The sequence below is a fragment of the Knufia obscura genome (genome assembly GCF_036327395.1).
Source record: "Knufia obscura strain CCFEE 5817 isolate CBS 148926 chromosome Unknown scaffold_4, whole genome shotgun sequence".
NCBI lineage: Eukaryota > Fungi > Ascomycota > Eurotiomycetes > Chaetothyriales > Trichomeriaceae > Knufia > Knufia obscura.
In genome coordinates, this window is record NW_027042690.1 from 1,575,214 (window position 1) to 1,594,095 (window position 18,882).

Below are 18,882 nucleotides of genomic sequence, written 5' to 3' on the forward strand. Positions count from 1 at the left end.
ACATGCGACTACGTTTCGATGAACTCCGTCAGAAGTCCAAGCTGAGTTCTCGCTGAGCCTAATGGACGCCTTGCTAAGCTAGAAGTGACTGAAGCAGCTCTTATCATAAGCAGATCTACCCAATTTGCACTCGATCACGCCAAATCAGGCACCGATCTAGCCTTCACAGTCTACACACAGTCTTCTTCTGCCCTTCCAGTTGACCATCCGCTCTTCTCATACTTGACCACCCACTCCTCAATTTACAGATTCAGATCCAAACACCCATATCAACCCTACCACAACCCAAACCAACCCAACCACAATGGCAACTTCCACAGACGCCGAGAAACTGGCATATGTCATGACAGTGCTCAAGAACACTGAGTTGCCTCAACCAAACTACCACGGCGTCGCCTCCGACATGGGCGTCAACAACGCCAACAATGCGTATGCCACCTCCCCATCACCGTCATCATGCCCAGCTTGACTAACACATTCCCCAGACAAAAGAAGTTCAAAGCTATCGTCGAGCAAGCCGGCTTCAAGCTGATCAACAAGCAAATCGTCCCCAAGGACGCAGACGGCGCTACTACACCAAGCACACCTGTCAAGAAAGCAGCTCCAAAGACTAGAACTCCCGCTTCCTCAGCAAAGAAGACGCCAGGAGGAGGACGAGGAACGAAGAGAAAGGTGCAGGAGGTCGTTAGCGAGGATGAGGACGGTGCTAGCGATGGAAAGTTGAAGGAGGAGAATGAGGAGGAGGTCGAGATGATGGGTAGTAGAGGGGTTAGAGCGAGAAGCGCTACGGTTAAGGCTGAGGAGGCTGTGAAGGAGGAGACTGAAGAGGAGGATTGATCGGGTCGTCTTACGATCGTACAGTCTTGCGAGACGTCTTCGAGGAGAGCCAAAACTAGAGAGGTGCAAAGAGCTAAATGTACACACGAGTCATCATGAGCGAGCTTGGACAATACCAACCAATGTGCTTGCCGCTCAAAATAGTAGATAGCTGCTTTAACACTCTGGTGCACGCCATAGAGCCATTGAATTTGTTCACCGCCTGTCCCTATCTCTATGCCGTCTATCGTCTCGATCGTAGTCTCTATCTCTGTCTCTGTGCCTTCTGTCTCGGTCACGATCTCGATCTCTGTCCCGGCGTCCACCCGATGACCTCGAATCGTAACCCTCATCGTCGTTTCTCCGCCTCTTCTCCCTCGAACGACTCCGACTCCGATGCCGTCTCGACCGACTCGACTCATGCCCATCATCCTCCTCCGGTGCCCTTCTCGAGAACGAACTCATCTTATCTTTATAGCTATCTCCATCCCTCTCATCATTCCTACCATCATCTCCCCTCCCCTTCTTCTCCAAATTCCGATCGCGCCTCTCCCTCCAATCATTCCCACCACCACCACCACCACCCCCCTCCTTCCCACCCCTCTTCCGCCTCTCCAACTCCTCCTCACTAATCGTCTCCCCCGTAACCTTATCCCGCACCATAACCGGCGTAAAAAACCCCTCCCCCCTCTGATTCTTTCTCATATCAGCCTTCCCCCACGCCCCCAATTCAACACCCTCCATCCCCTTCGCCGCCTTCGCCCCAATCCCAAGGTATCCCTCCTGTTTCCGCTTTTTAACCTCCTTCTGCTCCGTACTCTCAAGCGAAATCACCTCCCCATTTGCGCGGCGCTTCTTGCCCATGCCGCGGAGCATCGCCATGCCGAATTCCTCGACGGGCATGGCGGCGTATTCGTCTAGTGTTGCGCTGTCGGGGTGTGCGGCCACGAGGGAGGCGAAGTCTTCGGTGGGGGCTGGGAGATCGCGGGCGTCCTCCGCAGCCTCAATAACTGCTGTACCGCGCGGTCTGTTCTCGTCGTCTGCTAGCAGTGCCTGGAGCGCTTCTTCGTCTGCGGTTTTAGGCTTGTTTTCTGGACTGCTATTGATTTCCGCGCTGCCATTCGTTGTACCATTTTTGCCCACGGTGGAGGACTCGCGACCCGCAAACTGCAACCCACTAGCCTTACTGACCTCGTCCTTCTCAACCATCACGACGTCCCCGCCGCTTCTCAACACCTGCACCGCGGCAGGCAACAGATTCTTCCCTCGGCCCTGCGTAGCCTGCGTCTGCGCCTGCGCCTTCCTCCTCCAATCCGCATTACCCGCATTTTCAATGACCAACTCCTTCTTGTGCTCAACAGGTCTACTGAGTATCGCGCCGGAGGCCCCAAACCCGGTTAATTCCTCGGCTTGTGGCTCCTCATCATCGGGATCTTCGTCGTCGTGGTCGCGCAGCGCGGAGGGTTTAATACTGTGTTTAGGCGCGGATTTGTGGAGGGGGGCCTTTCCGGGGAGTGAGAGTGAGATTGAGGTCTTGGAGGCGGGAGTGGATGTAGATGTAGACGTGGATGGAGACTGACCTTTCGGCTTACCGAAACCGAAAGAGATCGGTTTCGACGACATGTTGTGGCACCAGTGTTTGAACGGACGTGCTCACGAGGACTGAAATTGCGAACTCGAGCACGAGGCAGATGGACTTTGCGGAATAATTTCGAGGTTGCAAGTCAGCCTTGTTTGATATGACGTATCCATGCCTCAGGCAGCTATCGCCAAACTGATCATCGGTATAATTGATGCTGTGTCTGAGATGACTACCCCTATCTATACTGCGTACTCGTAGACTTGACCATTGACATGAACCACCACCAGCGTACTCCTCGACACTAATACAGCTATCCAAAAGAAGTCCACCACAGTGTGCCCAGCATCTCCTCACAGACGTGGAAGGCAGCTCGCCGAGCCAAGAACCAGTACCAGGAGACATCATAGACCCGGTACAAAACCCAATATACAGCTGCGTCCCCCAGCAATTCACAAACCTCGCATACGATAGCACTTTCCGCGCCCCCAATTCGTCGGAAATGATTGAGTCCCTCCGCAGACAAGTTCCACAAGCCGTGACATATCGCTGCCACAACTAGACTCCTCCAAGCACCGGGTGCACCCCGTTGCTGAGCCCACCCTTTCGCGGTGCACGCCGTTATCATGCTGTGAACCACTGCTCGAAAACCGCTCCGGAATAAAGACACCTCAATAGCCCGCACCTGGAGTCCCCAGGAGAAGAGTCCCCGCATGTCTACTCCTTCCAGCTCTGCTGCGGCAAAACCCATCCCAATAGCCCATGCGTACTGAAGGTAATGGCGCTCGAAATCGACGGTACCCCCGAACGCTCGGGCGGCCACCAGGAACATGAATTTGTACGTTTCTTCGAGCAATCCAGCACCGATCATGTATAGCCACAGTATGAGAGTCAGATGCCGATATGGTTGATTCAGGGTCGCGAATTGATCATAAAAGTAGTCCGTTTCGTTGCTGGTGCCCCCCTCGGTTGCGCCTCGCAGTGAATCCAGGAAGAGATCTGCATCTGAGCCAAGCAGCCAGGCTGCGGAGACCTCTGCGAATTGCACGGAATATGGGATCATCCATATGGTGAGTATAACACTTGCCACATATGTTGCACATAAAACCTTTCTGTTGCCTGCTTGATACAATGGCGTCCACCAGAACAAGAACGCGACAACCGCAGGGCCAGTCGCAATGGCAATCTTGACCGCGATCATCAGTAGTGTAGAATCTGGGTTCCTGGAGTACGCCCGACTTGGTTCAGGCCATATTTTGTACAGGTCGTCGGCGGCCATAGTTGTCCGAAAGTGACGTGAAATAGAGGTTTGGCAAAGTCAAAGTGATGAGAATGTGAGTGAAGATCAAAGGTACTGGTGATTTGAATATGGTGAAAGAGATGGATTTGTCGGGGCGGGTGCAGCGGCCGAAGGTTTCGTACTGTGATCTCGGGAAGGTGCCAGCCTGCAAATTGCGACTTCCACGAATGAGCCAAGTACGGCAGTAGTAGCTGCACAATTGCGATCGCATGGCCTTAATGTTGGGAAGCAGCGATCCGCAACCTGCCTCAAATGATTGAAACGTGAAGGCTTGGTCATCGCTGCTTACTTCTTGCCGTTAACTCAGATGTAGCTGACTTTGATTTCACTGCGTACCGATACCGGGCAAGAATCTGAACAATAAGCAGTAATCACACATGATCTCCCCTACTCGGTTTGTAGAAAGGCTCGTCCACTGGGTTGATGTGCATGAAAGCCGCTATATCATGAGCTGACAACCTCGGTGGCATGCTTGGTTGGCCGCTGCTGTCGCCGGCACTTGGTTGCTGCAGGCCGATCCTCGAGCTCCCAGGATGACCAAGGTCCATTGCCGCAGCGTGAAACTCATGGTTCGGGAAACTGAACACACCACCATACGGAACCTCCATCATCTCCTCATCTCCCTGAAGATACGACGGCATGTTCACGCCTTGCGTGCCACCATCTACGTTTTTGAAGAACGGCCGTGCCATAGTCACATCAGGGCTCAAGGACCAGCCCTGTCCACCCCCTGCGAATACGCTTGTAGAAGATACTTGTGACGCACTCGATGGTGCACCACTGTCTTGCGAACCTGCACCGATTGCTGGATTATACAACTCTTCCACATTCAGAGCTCTGGCTTTTGGTTTTGTTGGAGTAAAGTCCATGGTGCAGCATGGTTTCGTTTCGGCACAAATTTGATCGAGATCTACGTCAACCGCGTAAGACACTCGTTTGATCAGCCGCCGCAGGACCTCCAGGCATCTGACTGAGCCAGTATCAGTTGTACATGCCGTGCATGCAAGCAGTCGAACCCCATTCTCGATATTCTCCTTGGCTTCTGGTGCTGCGGTGCCTTCCTCTCTCGTAGCGTACGAGAATATCAAGCACACAACACTGATGAAAACAGTATAAATACTTGGCCAGGAAGCTGGGCACAGCAAACCTTTCTGTTGGTGCTCAATGCTGACTTCAACAACCTTTGCCGCCATACGTACACATGTCCGTGCGTAGGAAAGTTGGCGTTGGCCGACTGATTTGTCTTCATGTTGTTTAGCGAGATAGTGGAGGAAGGCGCGATACAGAACTATCTGCGTAAAGTAATAGCACACATACATCTCGTATTTGATGCTCTGTATCTCAGTTGAATCACCTGGATAAGAAATGATATCATCGAGGGACTGAGCCCAATCGCGGAATTGAGTCTCAATTCCTTGGAGTTTGGTGACGCTGACAGAAATTGTACCATTGCGCTTCGTCGAATCTGGAGGATCGTGAGGCTTCGGGTATAGTGCTTGCTGTCCTTTGCAGACTATCCTCATCAGTTCGATGTGTTTAGCTGAAGCGGCCGTAGCTAGTCCATTAGCCGAGGACAAATGGTTATCGGTGTTGGCTTCTTTGAGCGCTGCATCTATTGTTAAATCGATGGCAGGATCGACTGCTGTGAGGTCCATGAAGTGGGGCAAACCAAGTATGCCACTGACATACATGTCAAGGTTCATGACAGCCCAGAAGACTTTGCGACGCACTCTTCTTTCGCTGGCAGTAAGGGAGGCCTCATGTGCGGATCGGAAATGTAGCCCTTGCCTCATCGCGGCTGCGCAGGCAACACCAAGGAATGCATGCCCGGAAGCCATGCGTGCTGTAGATATTAGGAAGAGGATAAGTGCTATGACGGTCTGCAGTGACACGAGTGTTCTGAGATGTGCGATATCCAGCATAAGTCGCGCTGCAACGAAATGGCGCATGCTGTTCGGGTTAGCTCACTGGTTAACCGTGTGGTGGACAACAACATACCCCTGAGAGACGGATGACCAGCATCCCTGCCTGTCGTGTTCTTCCTTCGAGAATAGGTGTCCAAGTGCCATGACGAGATGTAATAGTGGCAGAAATAGGTGATCGCGTTCCTTGTACTGATGTGGGTCTATTTGATATATCCTATCAGTTGACTCATGGAACTCTTGCTCACACATGAAATGGAACATTGGATATACCTGTGTGAAAACAACGCGAAGCAGCTTCGTGGCTGTTTCCCGCGGTGGTAGTCGAACATCGGCTGTGTCGAGCTGCAGAGTTTGTTTAGTCGGAAGAGGTGCATCGAATAGCTGTACAGCAGCCGACTTATTGGTATTGTCGTCTTCGATCTCTGTACTGCCACCAGAATCTGAGTCCCCGAAATAGTTCCTGGCTCTCTGAATCCATGCGAGACCCGATGCAGCGCCATAGAAGTCGCGCTCCATGATCCCATTCGTGTCAGTACTCATCTGACCATATGAGTCCATCATACTTTCGAGCTTCTCATGATGATCTTGGTCGTCGTCTTCCGAGCCAGCGACGGGCTGTCTCTCGGATCGGGCAGATTCATCAGTCGGCCCAAGCAAGGCATCGAAGTCGACATGCGCCAGCGATGGCGTACGTTTTTGCGCTTCATTGAGATACGCTCGTGCACGCCTTAACCTATCTTCAAGGATACGTATCCTTGTTCCAGAACCAGTGCTTCGGCCAGCAGAAAGGTTGTAAGTGCAATCTGTGAATGGTCAGTCCGATTCGACTAGCATCATACCTGCTTGCATACATCTGTCCGTTGATTGACAAGCCTCGCACGGTTGCAGACCGTCGCATTTGGATTTCCTCATACGACATTCGTCACAGGCCCGCGCGGTCCGCTTGCCACTCCTTTTCTTTTGTGTCGCCTCGATTGGCGTCGCATGCCTTGACTCCGCCATTTCGTCCCAAGGTTCGGATACATTGATTTTGCTCGTCAAACTGGTCTTCAGCAACACGCACTTCGCGGACAAGCGCCTATGAATTTGTGTTAGGCCACTAGACCTTGGGATTCGCCTTCACAAGTGTGCAAAGACCTTGGTGACGTAGTCGGGTTCTACGGATGCGACAAGACCGCTGTTGTGATGAGACGCGTCCAGGAACCCAGTCGTCTGTCGCTAAAGCACAGAGTTGTAAATGCTTGATGCATAGTTGGTGTGCAGGGACGTCTCTACTGGACAGCATGATGAGTTCAACAGAAATCTCTGATTCGATGGTTTGAAGCAGATTTCTTCACTTTGCTGGGTCTAGACCTTTCGAATTTTGCTTGGCATTCGCGTCCGGATATATCCCGCCGGAACTAGTATCCTTGAACTGACTAGCTTGATCACTTCTCCCCGCATCAGTTCTCCTATTCTTGATAGCAGTCAGCCCTACGACCTCCTACTACATCCAAATGCGATAGGATAGCAGTTCTTGCCAACTGCTTCACCAACATTCGAGCATGTTCTCTTGGACGTGCCGCACGGACTCATTCTTGCAATGTGCCATTGTAATCGAGTCGTAGGACTAGCCCTCCTTACGATTACAAGCACGTCTTATGCTCCAGAAGGTGGCTCCGGAGCCTCAACTTGAGGTTCCAGACTGGAATCAGTCGGATTGAAATGTACTGGTACAGGTCCCGGGGGTGCTCTGTTCGCAGGAGTCACGCCTGGATCGCCCGGAGTCACATCTTGAAGCGGGTCAAAAAAGCGGTCTCTCAGCTGGTATTTGCCTGTCCAGAAGACCTCGAAGATGAACCAGACATAGCTCTGAACATTGGTTATCTGCAGAAGTACACGTCAGCTATCCGTACTCACGGTGGTAGTAAGTTTCTTCCTACACATTGGTTGGCTGATATCTGCTTGAGCCTCAGACTGAGCCACGGCGTTCGCGCTTCCGTTGGCTGGTTGAAGCCAGCTAGCTGTCCTTGCGGAAAAATCTCATCAACCACCTCAACTCCAGCGTACGGCCTTGTCACGCCAAACCAATGGATAAGTTCGTGCAAAAGGTATGCACTCGAGGTCCACATCCCAGCTCCTGGTGTATTGTAAAGAGCAGCCGCTCCATAATAGCTTGCCCAACCTCCGATGAGCTGAGGATTGACATCTGCGATGCGGCGAAATTGCGGTTCGGCGAGTAAACTTGGACACACGACCATATATTCGACGTTCTGGCTCAACTGTTGTCCTGAAGGGTCCCTGTCTTCGATCACAGCAGCCCTCGACCAGGCGCAGAGGTTCGGCCAGACAGGAGGCGAATTCCACCATACTGTCAAAGGCCGCAGATTTGGATAAGGGACGCAAGGAGGGCCTCCGGCATACAGTGGAGCTCCGATCTGTCGCACGAGACCTTCGAGCACTCTCCTGACGCGGTCTTCTTGATCATCACGAAAATATCTCTGGAATGAGCTGAGTGTCTTGTCGTTGTTCATATTGTTCATGGCACCATAGCCAGCAAGCAGCATGTCGATGGCTTCTATCAACAATGATGCGATAGCGTTCCGAGTGTTCACGTCTGGGAAGTTTCGAAAGACGAAAGTCTGAAAGACGGGATGGTTTGGCGGTGGAGGATCGACTAAGCTCGATCGCTCAGACAATATAGTGTCGGCATGGTAGAGAGCTGTAAGGTTTTGGTCCGAGCACGCAACATTGTCGTCTTCCCGAACTTGTTTTGCTGCCTTGATGGCTTTGGTAGAATTGATTCTTCAGCAGAATGCGTCAGTACAGTGCAACAGATGCATTAATCCTTACGTACCCAGATTCAATGGGAGCTGCGGTACCAACCAACCAAACCAGGAGGAAGACTACTTTCCAGGGCTTCATCTCTATCGCTCTGAATTCACGTTGTCGAAGTTAGCAGGACAACACGACTGTAGGTTGGTGGAGGTAGAGAGCACTGCGAGAACTAAATTGTCAGACTGTCTCTTCTAACGAGCAGGCAGGTGCCGTCGCGTAAGTCGCGAGACATCATCGCACCTGCCAACCAACACTTTCAGGCACAGTAGTAGAAGAGCTTGCGATCGCAGTTGCGAGCCATGCACTCGTAGATAAGTAATACTTGGCATAGAGATGCTGGGAGCACACTGATTTACGCGAAGCATGCCAAAAAGGGTTGCAGACATGAGAGATCAGCGCAACGTTCTCAAGCTGCGTATACTTGAGGTTCTCATTCCAAACAAGTGCTTGAAGTTCTGCGACAAAGGCTGACGGCGCTGGTGACGCTGCTGCGCTCCCTTCTCTGCGCGTAATATCGAGGTTGCCGTCCATAAGCCTTAGCACAGTTCTATCTCCCTATACGCTCAGCCACCACCGCCTGTGCGTGCCTTCTGTAGCTGCTGTAAATCAGATCACCATCCGAGACCATCCGACTCGTACAAGCGTGGACCACTATGCTCGGATAAGAGGTTGATTGGCGTGTGGTTCAGCAGGCGAGCTCAGCATATCAGCTGAAACGGGCTAAAAATCGGACTCGGTGAAATCCTGCGGCGTATCTTGCCACTCTGGTGTATAGCCAAGTTTGCTGGAGACGTCGGCAGTCCAGTAGATCTCGAGCATGAACCACTGGTAGTTGCTATCGTTGACCTTCTGTCACATGGTTAGTTGACATCAACAACACAACGAATGCTCATGGACAAATATACGTACGCATAGCTCTGGCTTGACGCGCCGAAGTTCTTGACATTGCCATGCCGTATATGCTTTGATCTCTTTGGACCACCCAGCTGGCGTGAACGGCTGATCAAAGATAGGGTCGATGCCAGGCCAGTAGACGTTCCACCAGTGTATAAGCTCGTGGGCGATGTGAGTGGACGAGGTCATCATGCCACCTCTTGGGAAACTTTGTCCATACCCGCGAGCGCTAGCGAAGGAATCTACCACTAGTTGAGGAATATCGACCTGATCAAGATCACGTGGTGGCGCTCTCATGACTGGATCATACGAACTCGAAGTCAACATTGCGGCACAGAGCACAATGTACTGCGGCACAGACTGGCTATTTGCTGGGGCACCGTTGTATGGCAGGGTCTGAATGAAAGCGCTGGTTCCAGGGTGCTGTTCGCAATAAGTCTCCTGGTCTTTTCTGGCGTATTTGTAGAAGATCTTCAGTGGTAGTAGTTGAGGTTGCGGGACGCATTGCGGACTCCAGTTCGGATCCAGCACCATACCTGTATTGAGACCAAGCTGAGAGGTGATGTCGGAGAAAAGTTGCTTGACGGTGTCGTAGTCCTCATCTCGGAAATACCTCCTGAAGGAAACACTCAGCTCATGTGCCTGCATGTTTTGCATCATCAAGTGGGCAAGCCACAAGAGTCTGAATGCTTCCAGCATGATAACGCCTGCAAACTGTTCATCATTGGTAAGTGACTGGTCGTTTGAGCCTGGAAAATTGCAGAGTTCGAAAATCCCAGAGAAAGGGTGACCTGGAATGTCACGGCACCGGAGAGCTCGCTTGAAGTACGACCGACGAGCCTCGTGTCGCCAGTCATGTTGCTCTATATCTGATAAGCGGTATAGCGACGTCAATGATACGTTTCTGGGCTCGTCTGTGAGCGGACTGACAGCGTGCAAGCGCCATGGGAAGAAATTGCTAGATGCGGACATCAGCAGAGCGGGCCAACATATGAATGGGATCACTGACCTGAACCAAGAAAGGATCACGGCAAGTGCGAGACACCCCGCGAAGTTCAGAATGCTCTGGAATTTCATGCTTATCGTGTCCCGCACTTCTGTGTTAGATATCTGGGCGGCTTCTTAAATCTTACCAGCCTCTTCTTCGTCACAGTGCTGGTATGGCGTTAGTAGACCTGTGGGAACGATATCAATGTTGGTCGCAATGATATTTGCATTACCTCTGTGTACCATCTGATCAAAGTCATAGACACTGCTGGCCCTGTGGGAGCAAACGAGATGCTTGGCACATGGCATATCCCATGAAGCCTGAGACAGCATTGATTATGATATCCTCATCTAACCTCATCGCTATAGTATACTGATGTCTGAGTCACCTGCTTCACGCCTCTGAGCGTGTCGATTAGTCGACACCAGCACAGTAAACATACAAGCTAAACGGCAGGAAAGTAATCTTGCTGCGGATCCACAAAATCTTCTGGCGACCGGCATCTGTCTTTCCAGTAATGTTCGAGTATGAAATAAATGTAGTTCTGGTCGTTCAACGCCTGCCGAGCATGTGTCAGTAACGGATAAAGGTAGGAACGGACATACTCACAGCTTGGCCAGCCTCGTTCAGCCTCAATTGATGGCAGAGCCAAGGTGTGGCAGCACCCACAGCGTAGGGAAAGCCAGGCGGAGTAAAGGCAATATCGGCAACGTGGATACCGACCAGCGGCAATGTGATTTTGCCCCAGTGCAGCAATTCGTGCGCCAATATGATGGCGGTGAAGAACATACCAGCTCGCGGGTTTGACATGTCTCCCCAGTCGTGGCCCATTGACCTACGGCTGAACAGTCGATCTGGTCTCTGGTGCGGACTTTGTAGGTCGAGAATCGGTCGCAGACAACAATGAACTGATTACCGTATGGTGTAGCTGCCGGATCCGCTTCCTGTTTGTACAGAAACGCGGCAAGGTTCGGATTGTTGTCGCAGCTGTGGTCATCAGGACCAAAGGAATTGCGATATATCTGGAGAGGCAGCCATCCTGGAAACGGCGCACAGTCGGAGCTCCACCCCTTCACGGCCGTCCCTAGCTGTCTGTTGAGTGCGAGAAGCACGTTCGTGACCTTTTCGTAATCGCCATCTGCAAAATATCTCCGGAATGATGGGCTGAGCGAAGTCGAGCTCATAGATTTGATTGCTCGGTAACCTGCAGAGAGCAAATTCAGCGCTTCGATAAATTGGCTGACAACGAATCGTCCATGATTGTCATCGTCAAAGCCATTGAAGTTGAAGATATGCGACAGTGGATGTGAAGGGCCCATTAATGCAGAAGAGCGTGCCGTGAAGTTCGAGTTGTGTTCGGTAGATACACTGCTTTCCAGAAACAGAGAAGACGCTGACGGTCCTCTAGGAGTCAGTACATTGCGGTAGTCCTCGCTGGTAGCGTGCCATGGAGCTGCTTGACTGAGGTTCGGCAACAACGGCAGCGCTATACCAAGATATTTAATCACTTTGAGAAGCATCTTCGCGGAAATGCTCAAGCCACTTGGCACTGTGTACTGGTAAGTTGTCAGCAAGCGCCAAAGCTTTGCCAGCTGGATAGTTAGTGTTGGAATACATGACGGACAGGTTGAGTCCCCATAAAGTAAAGGATTCCTATCAGTGACAGTAAACGATGGCGTGCAAGAAACACTTCGCTTTCACTCTGCTTAGCAGCGGCCAGTGCTGTGTTGGTCTGGATACATTCCGGCATAGAGCGAAGCAGTAAACATCAGTGCCCGATGCCGTAGTCCAAAATTAGCTGAGTCAAGGAGTGACACTTTAATATCTAGAGGTACGCCCGCGACGCCATATTCGTTGTGCATAACTTTGCGACGAAGGGTCAATTTGGCGGAAATGTCTGATGGTCCGCGGACAGGGTATTCCTCACACGATGCCGCCAATATGTTATATTCTTGACTCTCGTCAGTGAACAGTAGTGGTCTCGCACGCAGAGAATTAGAATCATCACTGCCGATGCAGGACCTTCAAGGTGCTACGATGAGGCTCGAAGCATGGCCTGTTCCCGTGAAGCTCAGCTGAGAGCAGTATATTGCGATGACATTGAACGCATCGAACGACAACGAGAAGATGTCCGTGCTCGATGAGGCGCCATCGTGGTTCCAGGGATGATGGAAGCGTACAGCGCTTCTTGTGAGCACGTTGATAACAATGAGGCGGATAGTCACCGCAAAAAATGTGCAAGTGGTATTGTTCGCAAACGATGAGTGGAAGGGGTTGGTCAACCTGAAGTTCAAATGATTCAATCACGTGACAACGTTCGCCGGCAAATATTCGGTTGAAGCGTGCCAAACTGGTCCATCTTGTCTTGCAGCCTCACGCGCCTGCCACTTTCACACTTGAACCAACCGCCTTGAGAGTCAGACTCTCTATACTCAAAGATCGCCACTCGCTCGAAGCCGGTGGTCACTCAACTTCAAAGGAATAGAATCGATCCTGCATTTACAGGCAGTAATTTCTACTTGCTGTCCATTTCACTCCCAACGACCAAACGAAATTCCCCCGCGGTCAGCGGCTGGTGCAAGGTGGAAGGACAGTGAAGATTCGGTCAACGCAAACTCGACAGTAAACTTCAGATTACGCGTGCAAGAAGAGTCACATACGTTCTGCAGAATAGAAGCCGGCAAGATGGCCACGGCCAATGGCGGGTCAGTCCAAACCCTGCAAAAACATATCGAAGACATGCGCAGCCTGGTAATGTGCAAAATATGTCTGAAACCATTCTACGAGCCATACATCCTCAGCTGCGGCCACACATACTGCTATGGCTGTCTCAACAACTGGTTCAATGGCAGCGCAGAGAGGCGAAGGAATAACAAGAACTGCCCAGATTGCAGAACGGTGGTTAAGGTGCAGCCTGCGCCGAATTACCTGCTCAGAGACATGACGCATATGTTCATCGGCCGGATCGAGTTATTGCCTGAGGACGAATCTGTGGAGGAACACAATCGAGACAAGGACGAGGAAGCCTCGGTCCTGATTAAAGATCGAATGGGACCAGGCTTGTTTAGAGGGATTTTCAAGAATGGTGCGCACAGATCTCTCATGCCCTACGGACCTATACGAGACCATGAAGATGGCGTCATGAGATGTCCAGAGTGTCATTGGGAGATCGAGGATGGAATCTGCATGGGCTGTGGTTTGGGTCTAAACGCTGACAGTGATATCAGCTTGTCTGACAGCATCGGCGACGAGATCTCAATCTCAGACGACAGCGATAGCAGTGAGGACGAGTCAGCTGTCGAAGATCTGCCAGTGCCTCAGCCGATGCAACAGTTCTACGGCGTTGCCTCTGACAGCGAAGACGACGAGGAAGATACGCACTATGACGGATCACAGGATCTGGACAATTACGATGTCCACGATGATTTTGTTGATGACGAGAACGAGATCGATGCTGATGACATGGATGCGATTGATGGCATCGTTGGGTACGCCGAATATCCTAGTGAACCAGGCACTCCACATTCAGATGGCACATCCTACACAGTACAAAACGACGACGAACATGAAGCTTGGGTACAACAACAGTTCAACGACATGTTTGACCAGGCACCAGGTGTCGAATTTGGTTCCGATGTGGACGAACAGCAGGAGGAGGGAGACGAGCCAGCGGAAGAGGAGGAAGAGGATGACGACGACGAGATCATTCGGCCAGCTTCCAGATCTAGACGGCCAGCGCCACCCACAGGTCCAGTTCCAACATATCGAAGAAGACCCGTAGTAATCAGCGACGACGAAGAAGACGCAGAAGAAGGCCAAACATTTTACCCTTCCGCGACAGTTGCAGCGCCATTACCCATCAGTGAACACGAGGATTCCAGTGATGAAAGCGAGGAAGAGGCCGATGACTCAGAAGCAGAATCATCAGGCTCGAGTTCAGACAACGATAGCGATGCATCGACTGACACCGTCATACCTCCACAATCAAATCGGCTTCGCAGACAGAGACTAGAAGTACACAGAGCTAGAAGACCTGCACCAAACAATCGACCTGTGATAGACCTGGTTACGTCACCTATTCCTCGGCGCCAACAGCAGCCTCAGCGTCAACAGCAGCACAGTCGCTCAAGGCCGGCTGCTGTCGATGTGGTGAGAAATGCAAGGAGGAACAGAGTATCTGTACACTAAGTAGCGATGCAAGAAGTGTGTCTCAGGATAGAAACAATGATACCTTGAATAACGACGAACGATAATGGCAAACGAATGGAGGGGACATGGCGGCGACCATGTATGTATTTGAGATACCCAGAGGCACATGAGCTATAGAGGAGCATGTTTCGCAATGTTCAAGAAAAGCAGACGGAGCACAGACTTCGGGTCCTGCTTCTTGTGGCCTTGAATATATCATAATTCGTGAATGCGCCATCGCTATGCTTTCAGGTGCTTGTCTGCTATCACCCTTCTCAAGACTCATTTTCGAGTTAGCCTCACCATCGACCAGCAGGTTATATCATGACGTTCTGCTCATATCTGGCTGCATTGCAGGCACTCTGCCGATGCCGTAACGGCTGGATTGCCACCAGTATTCTGACTCGAGACCATTTCACTCCCTCAAAACCGGGGTGTCTCCTTCTAAGCACTCAACACCTGCTTGCTCGTATCATACTCCAGATCCTGAATACCATCCTTCTTAATCACCTTGACCGTCATGCCCTTGAAATCGATCGGCAACCGTCTCTGCAGCTCATCGGTACACATCCGTAGAATCTTCATTCCTTGCTCGAAGTTGATGTCCGGGTGGTGATGTTTGTCGAGGATAGAAAGGCAGTAGTATCTATCCACGTTAGTACTTATTCCCACACGCTGGCCATGCAGCTGATCACGAATCGAGTAGATCCTCCACTCGCTTCGCTCGGGCGTACTTACTGCGCATACCCATGAGCCGCATACGGCAATCTCGCACTACTAGCCAGATAATCCAACCAATACAAACTCGGCTCCTTAGACACCGGATCAACACCCCCCAGCAACAAATTCACATTATACGGCTTCCTGCTCCTCAAACTCTTCGCTAATTCACCCCGAATGAAACTCGCCACCGCACTCGGTCCCAGATCCGTCTCGTTCCGCATGGAATACAGCGCGATGTTGGCCTGGATGTACTCCGCGAACTGGGTTGTGTCGCCTGCTTCGCCGCTGAATGCGAGGAGGTTGTGTTTGTTTAGGGCGCGGGTTTTGTCGTCGGACGATTTGAGGATTGTGGCGCCGCGCATGGCGGCTTTGGAGGCGCAGATGAGGACGTAGTCTTTGCCTGTTATGCCGAGGAGGACTTCCATTTTGGGGGTGGGTTGGGGTTGTGGTGGGTGGTGGATGCGTGAAGGCCTGCGGGTGAGGTTGTAGTTCGTTGTAAGTTGTCCTTAAGAACCTTGACTTGCAACGGTAGGAATTTATTTGGGGCCTTGTGGTTGAGAGGTGGCTTGAATAGGTTCTTATGCTGGTTGAATTGAGGTTTAGCAGACAGGTGCAAGTGTAGTGGATGATGCTCGTTCCTGCCTCCAGTAGCAAACGCGTAGCAGAGGTGCCTTCGCCCAGAAGGGAAGTTGCGGCGAGTATGCTCGGGTTATCTACGGCATATTTCCTGCCTGATAGCCTGAGATCGGCAGACCATGAACTTTTTGATGGAAATTATTCTCCAACTCGTCTCGAAGTCGTGAGCTTTACATCTGGCAGACTCGACATGCTATAGTGGCCACCCAGCATGTCCTCCTTCTTCACGGCGCCAGCATCGCAAAGGAAGCGAAAACGTCCAGAAAACGATCGACCAGGCAAGCCCAGGAAGCGGCAAGATGTGGATGGTGGCACAGGTAGAAGCACGGACAGACGAATGAAAACCTCAGACCGGACACGGCAACCGCAACGGCAGGCACGAGAACGAGAACAACAAGATGAACGAGACGAATCAATATCCGGCAGCGACGCAGACACCGACGAAGGCTCAGTGTCAGCAGGTTCTATAGAAGAGTCTGAAGCATCCTCAGAAGAAGACGAGACAGCCGCCGAGCGCAGGGTTCGACTTGCCCAACGCTACCTAGACAAACTCAAAGGTGAAGTCGACGAAGCAGGGTTCGACGCCGAGGACCTAGACAAAGACCACATCGCCCGTCGGCTGAAAGAAGACGTCGATGAAGCGAAAGGGCGACAGTTCCGGCTCATTGCGAATACACTTGACTTCGAGAACGCAGATCACGTCAACTTTCGGGCGGATACACTGTCTACGACTGCGGTGGCGGTGTGCAAGCCATATGTGTACACCACAAGCAAGGACAAGACGTTAATAAAATGGCAACTGCAACCGCCGAGTGAAGAGGGACGACAGAGGAAGGGTGGTGTGAAACGGAAACCGAAGCAGATGGCATTCGTGAAGGGGATCAAGATCAAGGCGAGCTCATCACAGCAGCATGGACATACAGGCGCAATACTGAGTCTGGCGGCTAGTCCAGACGGCAGCTACGTGGCAACGGGCGGCGCAGACAAGAAGTTGATCATATGGCGGGCCAGCGATCTGACACCGCTGAAAACATTCTATACACATCGTGATGGTGTCACAGGCCTAGACTTCGCACCCATGTCCTCGAATCAGTCGGGCTTCGGAGCACAATTATTCTCTGCGAGCATGGATCGAAGCATAAAAACATACAGTCTAGCCGGCGACGACAGCCTAGCCTACGTCGAGACCCTCTTCGGCCACCAAGACCACGTCCTAGCTGTCAGCGCAATGGCCCAAGATCAATGCGTCAGTATCGGCGCCAGAGACCGTTCCGCGAGGCTATGGAAGGTAGTCGACGAAACACAACTCAAGTTCCTGGGTGACTCCTCGCGGAACGACGAGTATCAGACTGGAAGTCTTGACTGTGTGGCTGCGATATCGCCTCAGAACTTCGTGACTGGGTCTGACAGTGGTGCACTCCAGCTATGGAGTATGCACAAGAAGAAGTCGCTGTTTACGATTCAGACGGCGCATGGCGTGGACGAGCTACCGCCGTTGAAGGAGGTAACTAGTGAGTCGGATCCGAAAGTGATCGAGGAACTGAAGAAGAGCGACAACAGACGGCCGACGCCAAGGGGTATCACAGCTCTCATTGCATTACCAGGCACAGATATCGTGCTAAGTGGAAGTTGGGATGGCTGGATCCGGATCTGGAAAGTCAGCGATGATAAAAGAAGCATCGTGTACCACGGTGTGCTGGGCAAGTCAGAACAATCTATTCATGTAGATGGGTTGCCCAACGGCATGACGAACGGCCTAACAAACGGTGACCATCCCACTACTGCTGAAGCCAAGCTCAGCGCGGGACCAATCCGAGGTGTAATTAACTCCCTTGCTGTCGTCGAGCGGCGGAAAGAAACGACAAACGAATTCGGCGGCAAGAAAGAAGGAGAAACAGAAGGACTGTGTGTCGTGGCCGGGACCGGAAAAGAGATGCGCCTGGGAAGCTGGTTGAAAGCGAAGAATGGTCGGAATGGTGCGATTGTGTTCGAGATACCTCTCAAGGACGCAGCATGAATTGATCCCCGTGATACCCTACATAGCATGTCGAGCAATGTACAGAATTGAGGTCTTGTCTGCATGGTTTACAATATCGAAAGTCAACCTCACCAGCTGTAATATGTGGCATTGGGTCATCCTCACTCCCATTGGCAAGAGACATCCAAACGCAACAATGGCGAATGAAGGTAATACCAAAAGAATAGTGCATATACGTGTTCTTCGACATAGCACCCTGTCCTCATACCGATATGATCATCCCCTAGCCCAATGAGCCCTGTACCCCCAGCTCCCACGCATCAGCGCCCTGTCCGGGTCCACTGCTCAGATACCACTTCCATTACCGCTCTCATCAGCGCAAGAACCACAAGGATGAGAGTCATCACAAGCGGCTCGAAATCATGCCACGTCAAGCGCCGCGCTCGTTCCCTCTACAACGGCAAGTCCCCGTCGGTCTTCGCTCAACTATTTCTGGAGTTGACTTCTAACATAACACATCGCACAAACTACAAGACGTACCTGTGTCCAATAATCTCCATCTTCACCAGATGAAAAACCTGCTATCGCACCCGTGACCTTCATTCTCCACGCAAGGAACACAATGTATACCTTGGGAGCTCTCTTCCCCCCATACAGTGCATTCATTATCACGCAGTGCAGATCCTTCCTGTCGTAGTACTCGTGTGGACGCCTACCAGTCAAGACCTTTCGAATTCGTCCCAAACTAGTGGATGGCTCATCGCACTCCATCACAGGCCCTGCAATAGATATCCGCAAGTAACCTCTCATCCACAGCCGTAACTTTGTTTCAGCCTCAGCCTTCGCATGCTCGTCACACTGAGCGTGGAGGATGCGAAGCGCTGTGCTGCGCCATTCGTGGCAGACTTCCGTGGGGCGTACAGTGGGGTTATGGTCGAAGGGAGGTGAGGTACGAGACGTGACGAGAGAGTAATAGTAATGCTCGAGGATTTGTGTGAGAATTTCTGGTGGGAGGGATGATATGTTTGCAATTTGAGG

At 51.7% G+C, this 18,882-nt stretch overlaps 8 protein-coding genes across 8 annotated transcripts; 3 read left to right on the forward strand and 5 right to left on the reverse strand.

Moving 5' to 3' along the window:
- Positions 1–304: 304 nt before the first annotated feature.
- On the forward strand, positions 305–837 carry PMZ80_004539 (uncharacterized protein; the record flags this gene model as incomplete). Its single annotated transcript, XM_064872963.1, has 2 exons — positions 305–429; positions 486–837. The coding sequence occupies 2 exons, from the start codon at positions 305–307 to the stop codon at positions 835–837; spliced, it is 477 nt and encodes a 158-aa protein (XP_064731621.1).
- Positions 838–1,032: 195 nt separating this feature from the next.
- Positions 1,033–2,439, reverse strand: spp2 (DNA primase large subunit Spp2; the record flags this gene model as incomplete). Its single annotated transcript, XM_064872964.1, has 1 exon — positions 1,033–2,439. The coding sequence occupies one exon, from the start codon at positions 2,437–2,439 to the stop codon at positions 1,033–1,035; it is 1,407 nt and encodes a 468-aa protein (XP_064731622.1).
- A 269-nt stretch (positions 2,440–2,708) lies between these two features.
- PMZ80_004541 (uncharacterized protein) lies at positions 2,709–3,674 on the reverse strand (the record flags this gene model as incomplete). The annotated part of the gene is made up of 1 exon (XM_064872965.1): positions 2,709–3,674. One exon carries the CDS (start codon positions 3,672–3,674, stop codon positions 2,709–2,711), a length of 966 nt encoding a protein of 321 aa, XP_064731623.1.
- A 392-nt stretch (positions 3,675–4,066) lies between these two features.
- GIN1_1 (Gypsy retrotransposon integrase-like protein 1) lies at positions 4,067–6,622 on the reverse strand (the record flags this gene model as incomplete). The annotated part of the gene is made up of 3 exons (XM_064872966.1): positions 4,067–5,645; positions 5,694–6,423; positions 6,472–6,622. 3 exons carry the CDS (start codon positions 6,620–6,622, stop codon positions 4,067–4,069), a joined length of 2,460 nt encoding a protein of 819 aa, XP_064731624.1.
- A 636-nt stretch (positions 6,623–7,258) lies between these two features.
- Positions 7,259–11,839, reverse strand: PMZ80_004543 (uncharacterized protein; the record flags this gene model as incomplete). Its single annotated transcript, XM_064872967.1, has 7 exons — positions 7,259–7,486; positions 7,543–8,404; positions 9,171–9,286; positions 9,347–10,289; positions 10,341–10,425; positions 10,465–10,486; positions 11,111–11,839. 7 exons carry the CDS (start codon positions 11,837–11,839, stop codon positions 7,259–7,261), a joined length of 2,985 nt encoding a protein of 994 aa, XP_064731625.1.
- A 1,165-nt stretch (positions 11,840–13,004) lies between these two features.
- On the forward strand, positions 13,005–14,507 carry PSH1 (E3 ubiquitin ligase; the record flags this gene model as incomplete). The annotated part of the gene is made up of 1 exon (XM_064872968.1): positions 13,005–14,507. The coding sequence occupies one exon, from the start codon at positions 13,005–13,007 to the stop codon at positions 14,505–14,507; it is 1,503 nt and encodes a 500-aa protein (XP_064731626.1).
- A 444-nt stretch (positions 14,508–14,951) lies between these two features.
- On the reverse strand, positions 14,952–15,655 carry PRE1 (Proteasome subunit beta type-4; the record flags this gene model as incomplete). Its single annotated transcript, XM_064872969.1, has 2 exons — positions 14,952–15,153; positions 15,246–15,655. The coding sequence occupies 2 exons, from the start codon at positions 15,653–15,655 to the stop codon at positions 14,952–14,954; spliced, it is 612 nt and encodes a 203-aa protein (XP_064731627.1).
- Positions 15,656–16,077: 422 nt separating this feature from the next.
- Positions 16,078–17,883, forward strand: RRP9 (pre-rRNA processing protein; the record flags this gene model as incomplete). The annotated part of the gene is made up of 1 exon (XM_064872970.1): positions 16,078–17,883. One exon carries the CDS (start codon positions 16,078–16,080, stop codon positions 17,881–17,883), a length of 1,806 nt encoding a protein of 601 aa, XP_064731628.1.
- Positions 17,884–18,882: the final 999 nt, after the last annotated feature.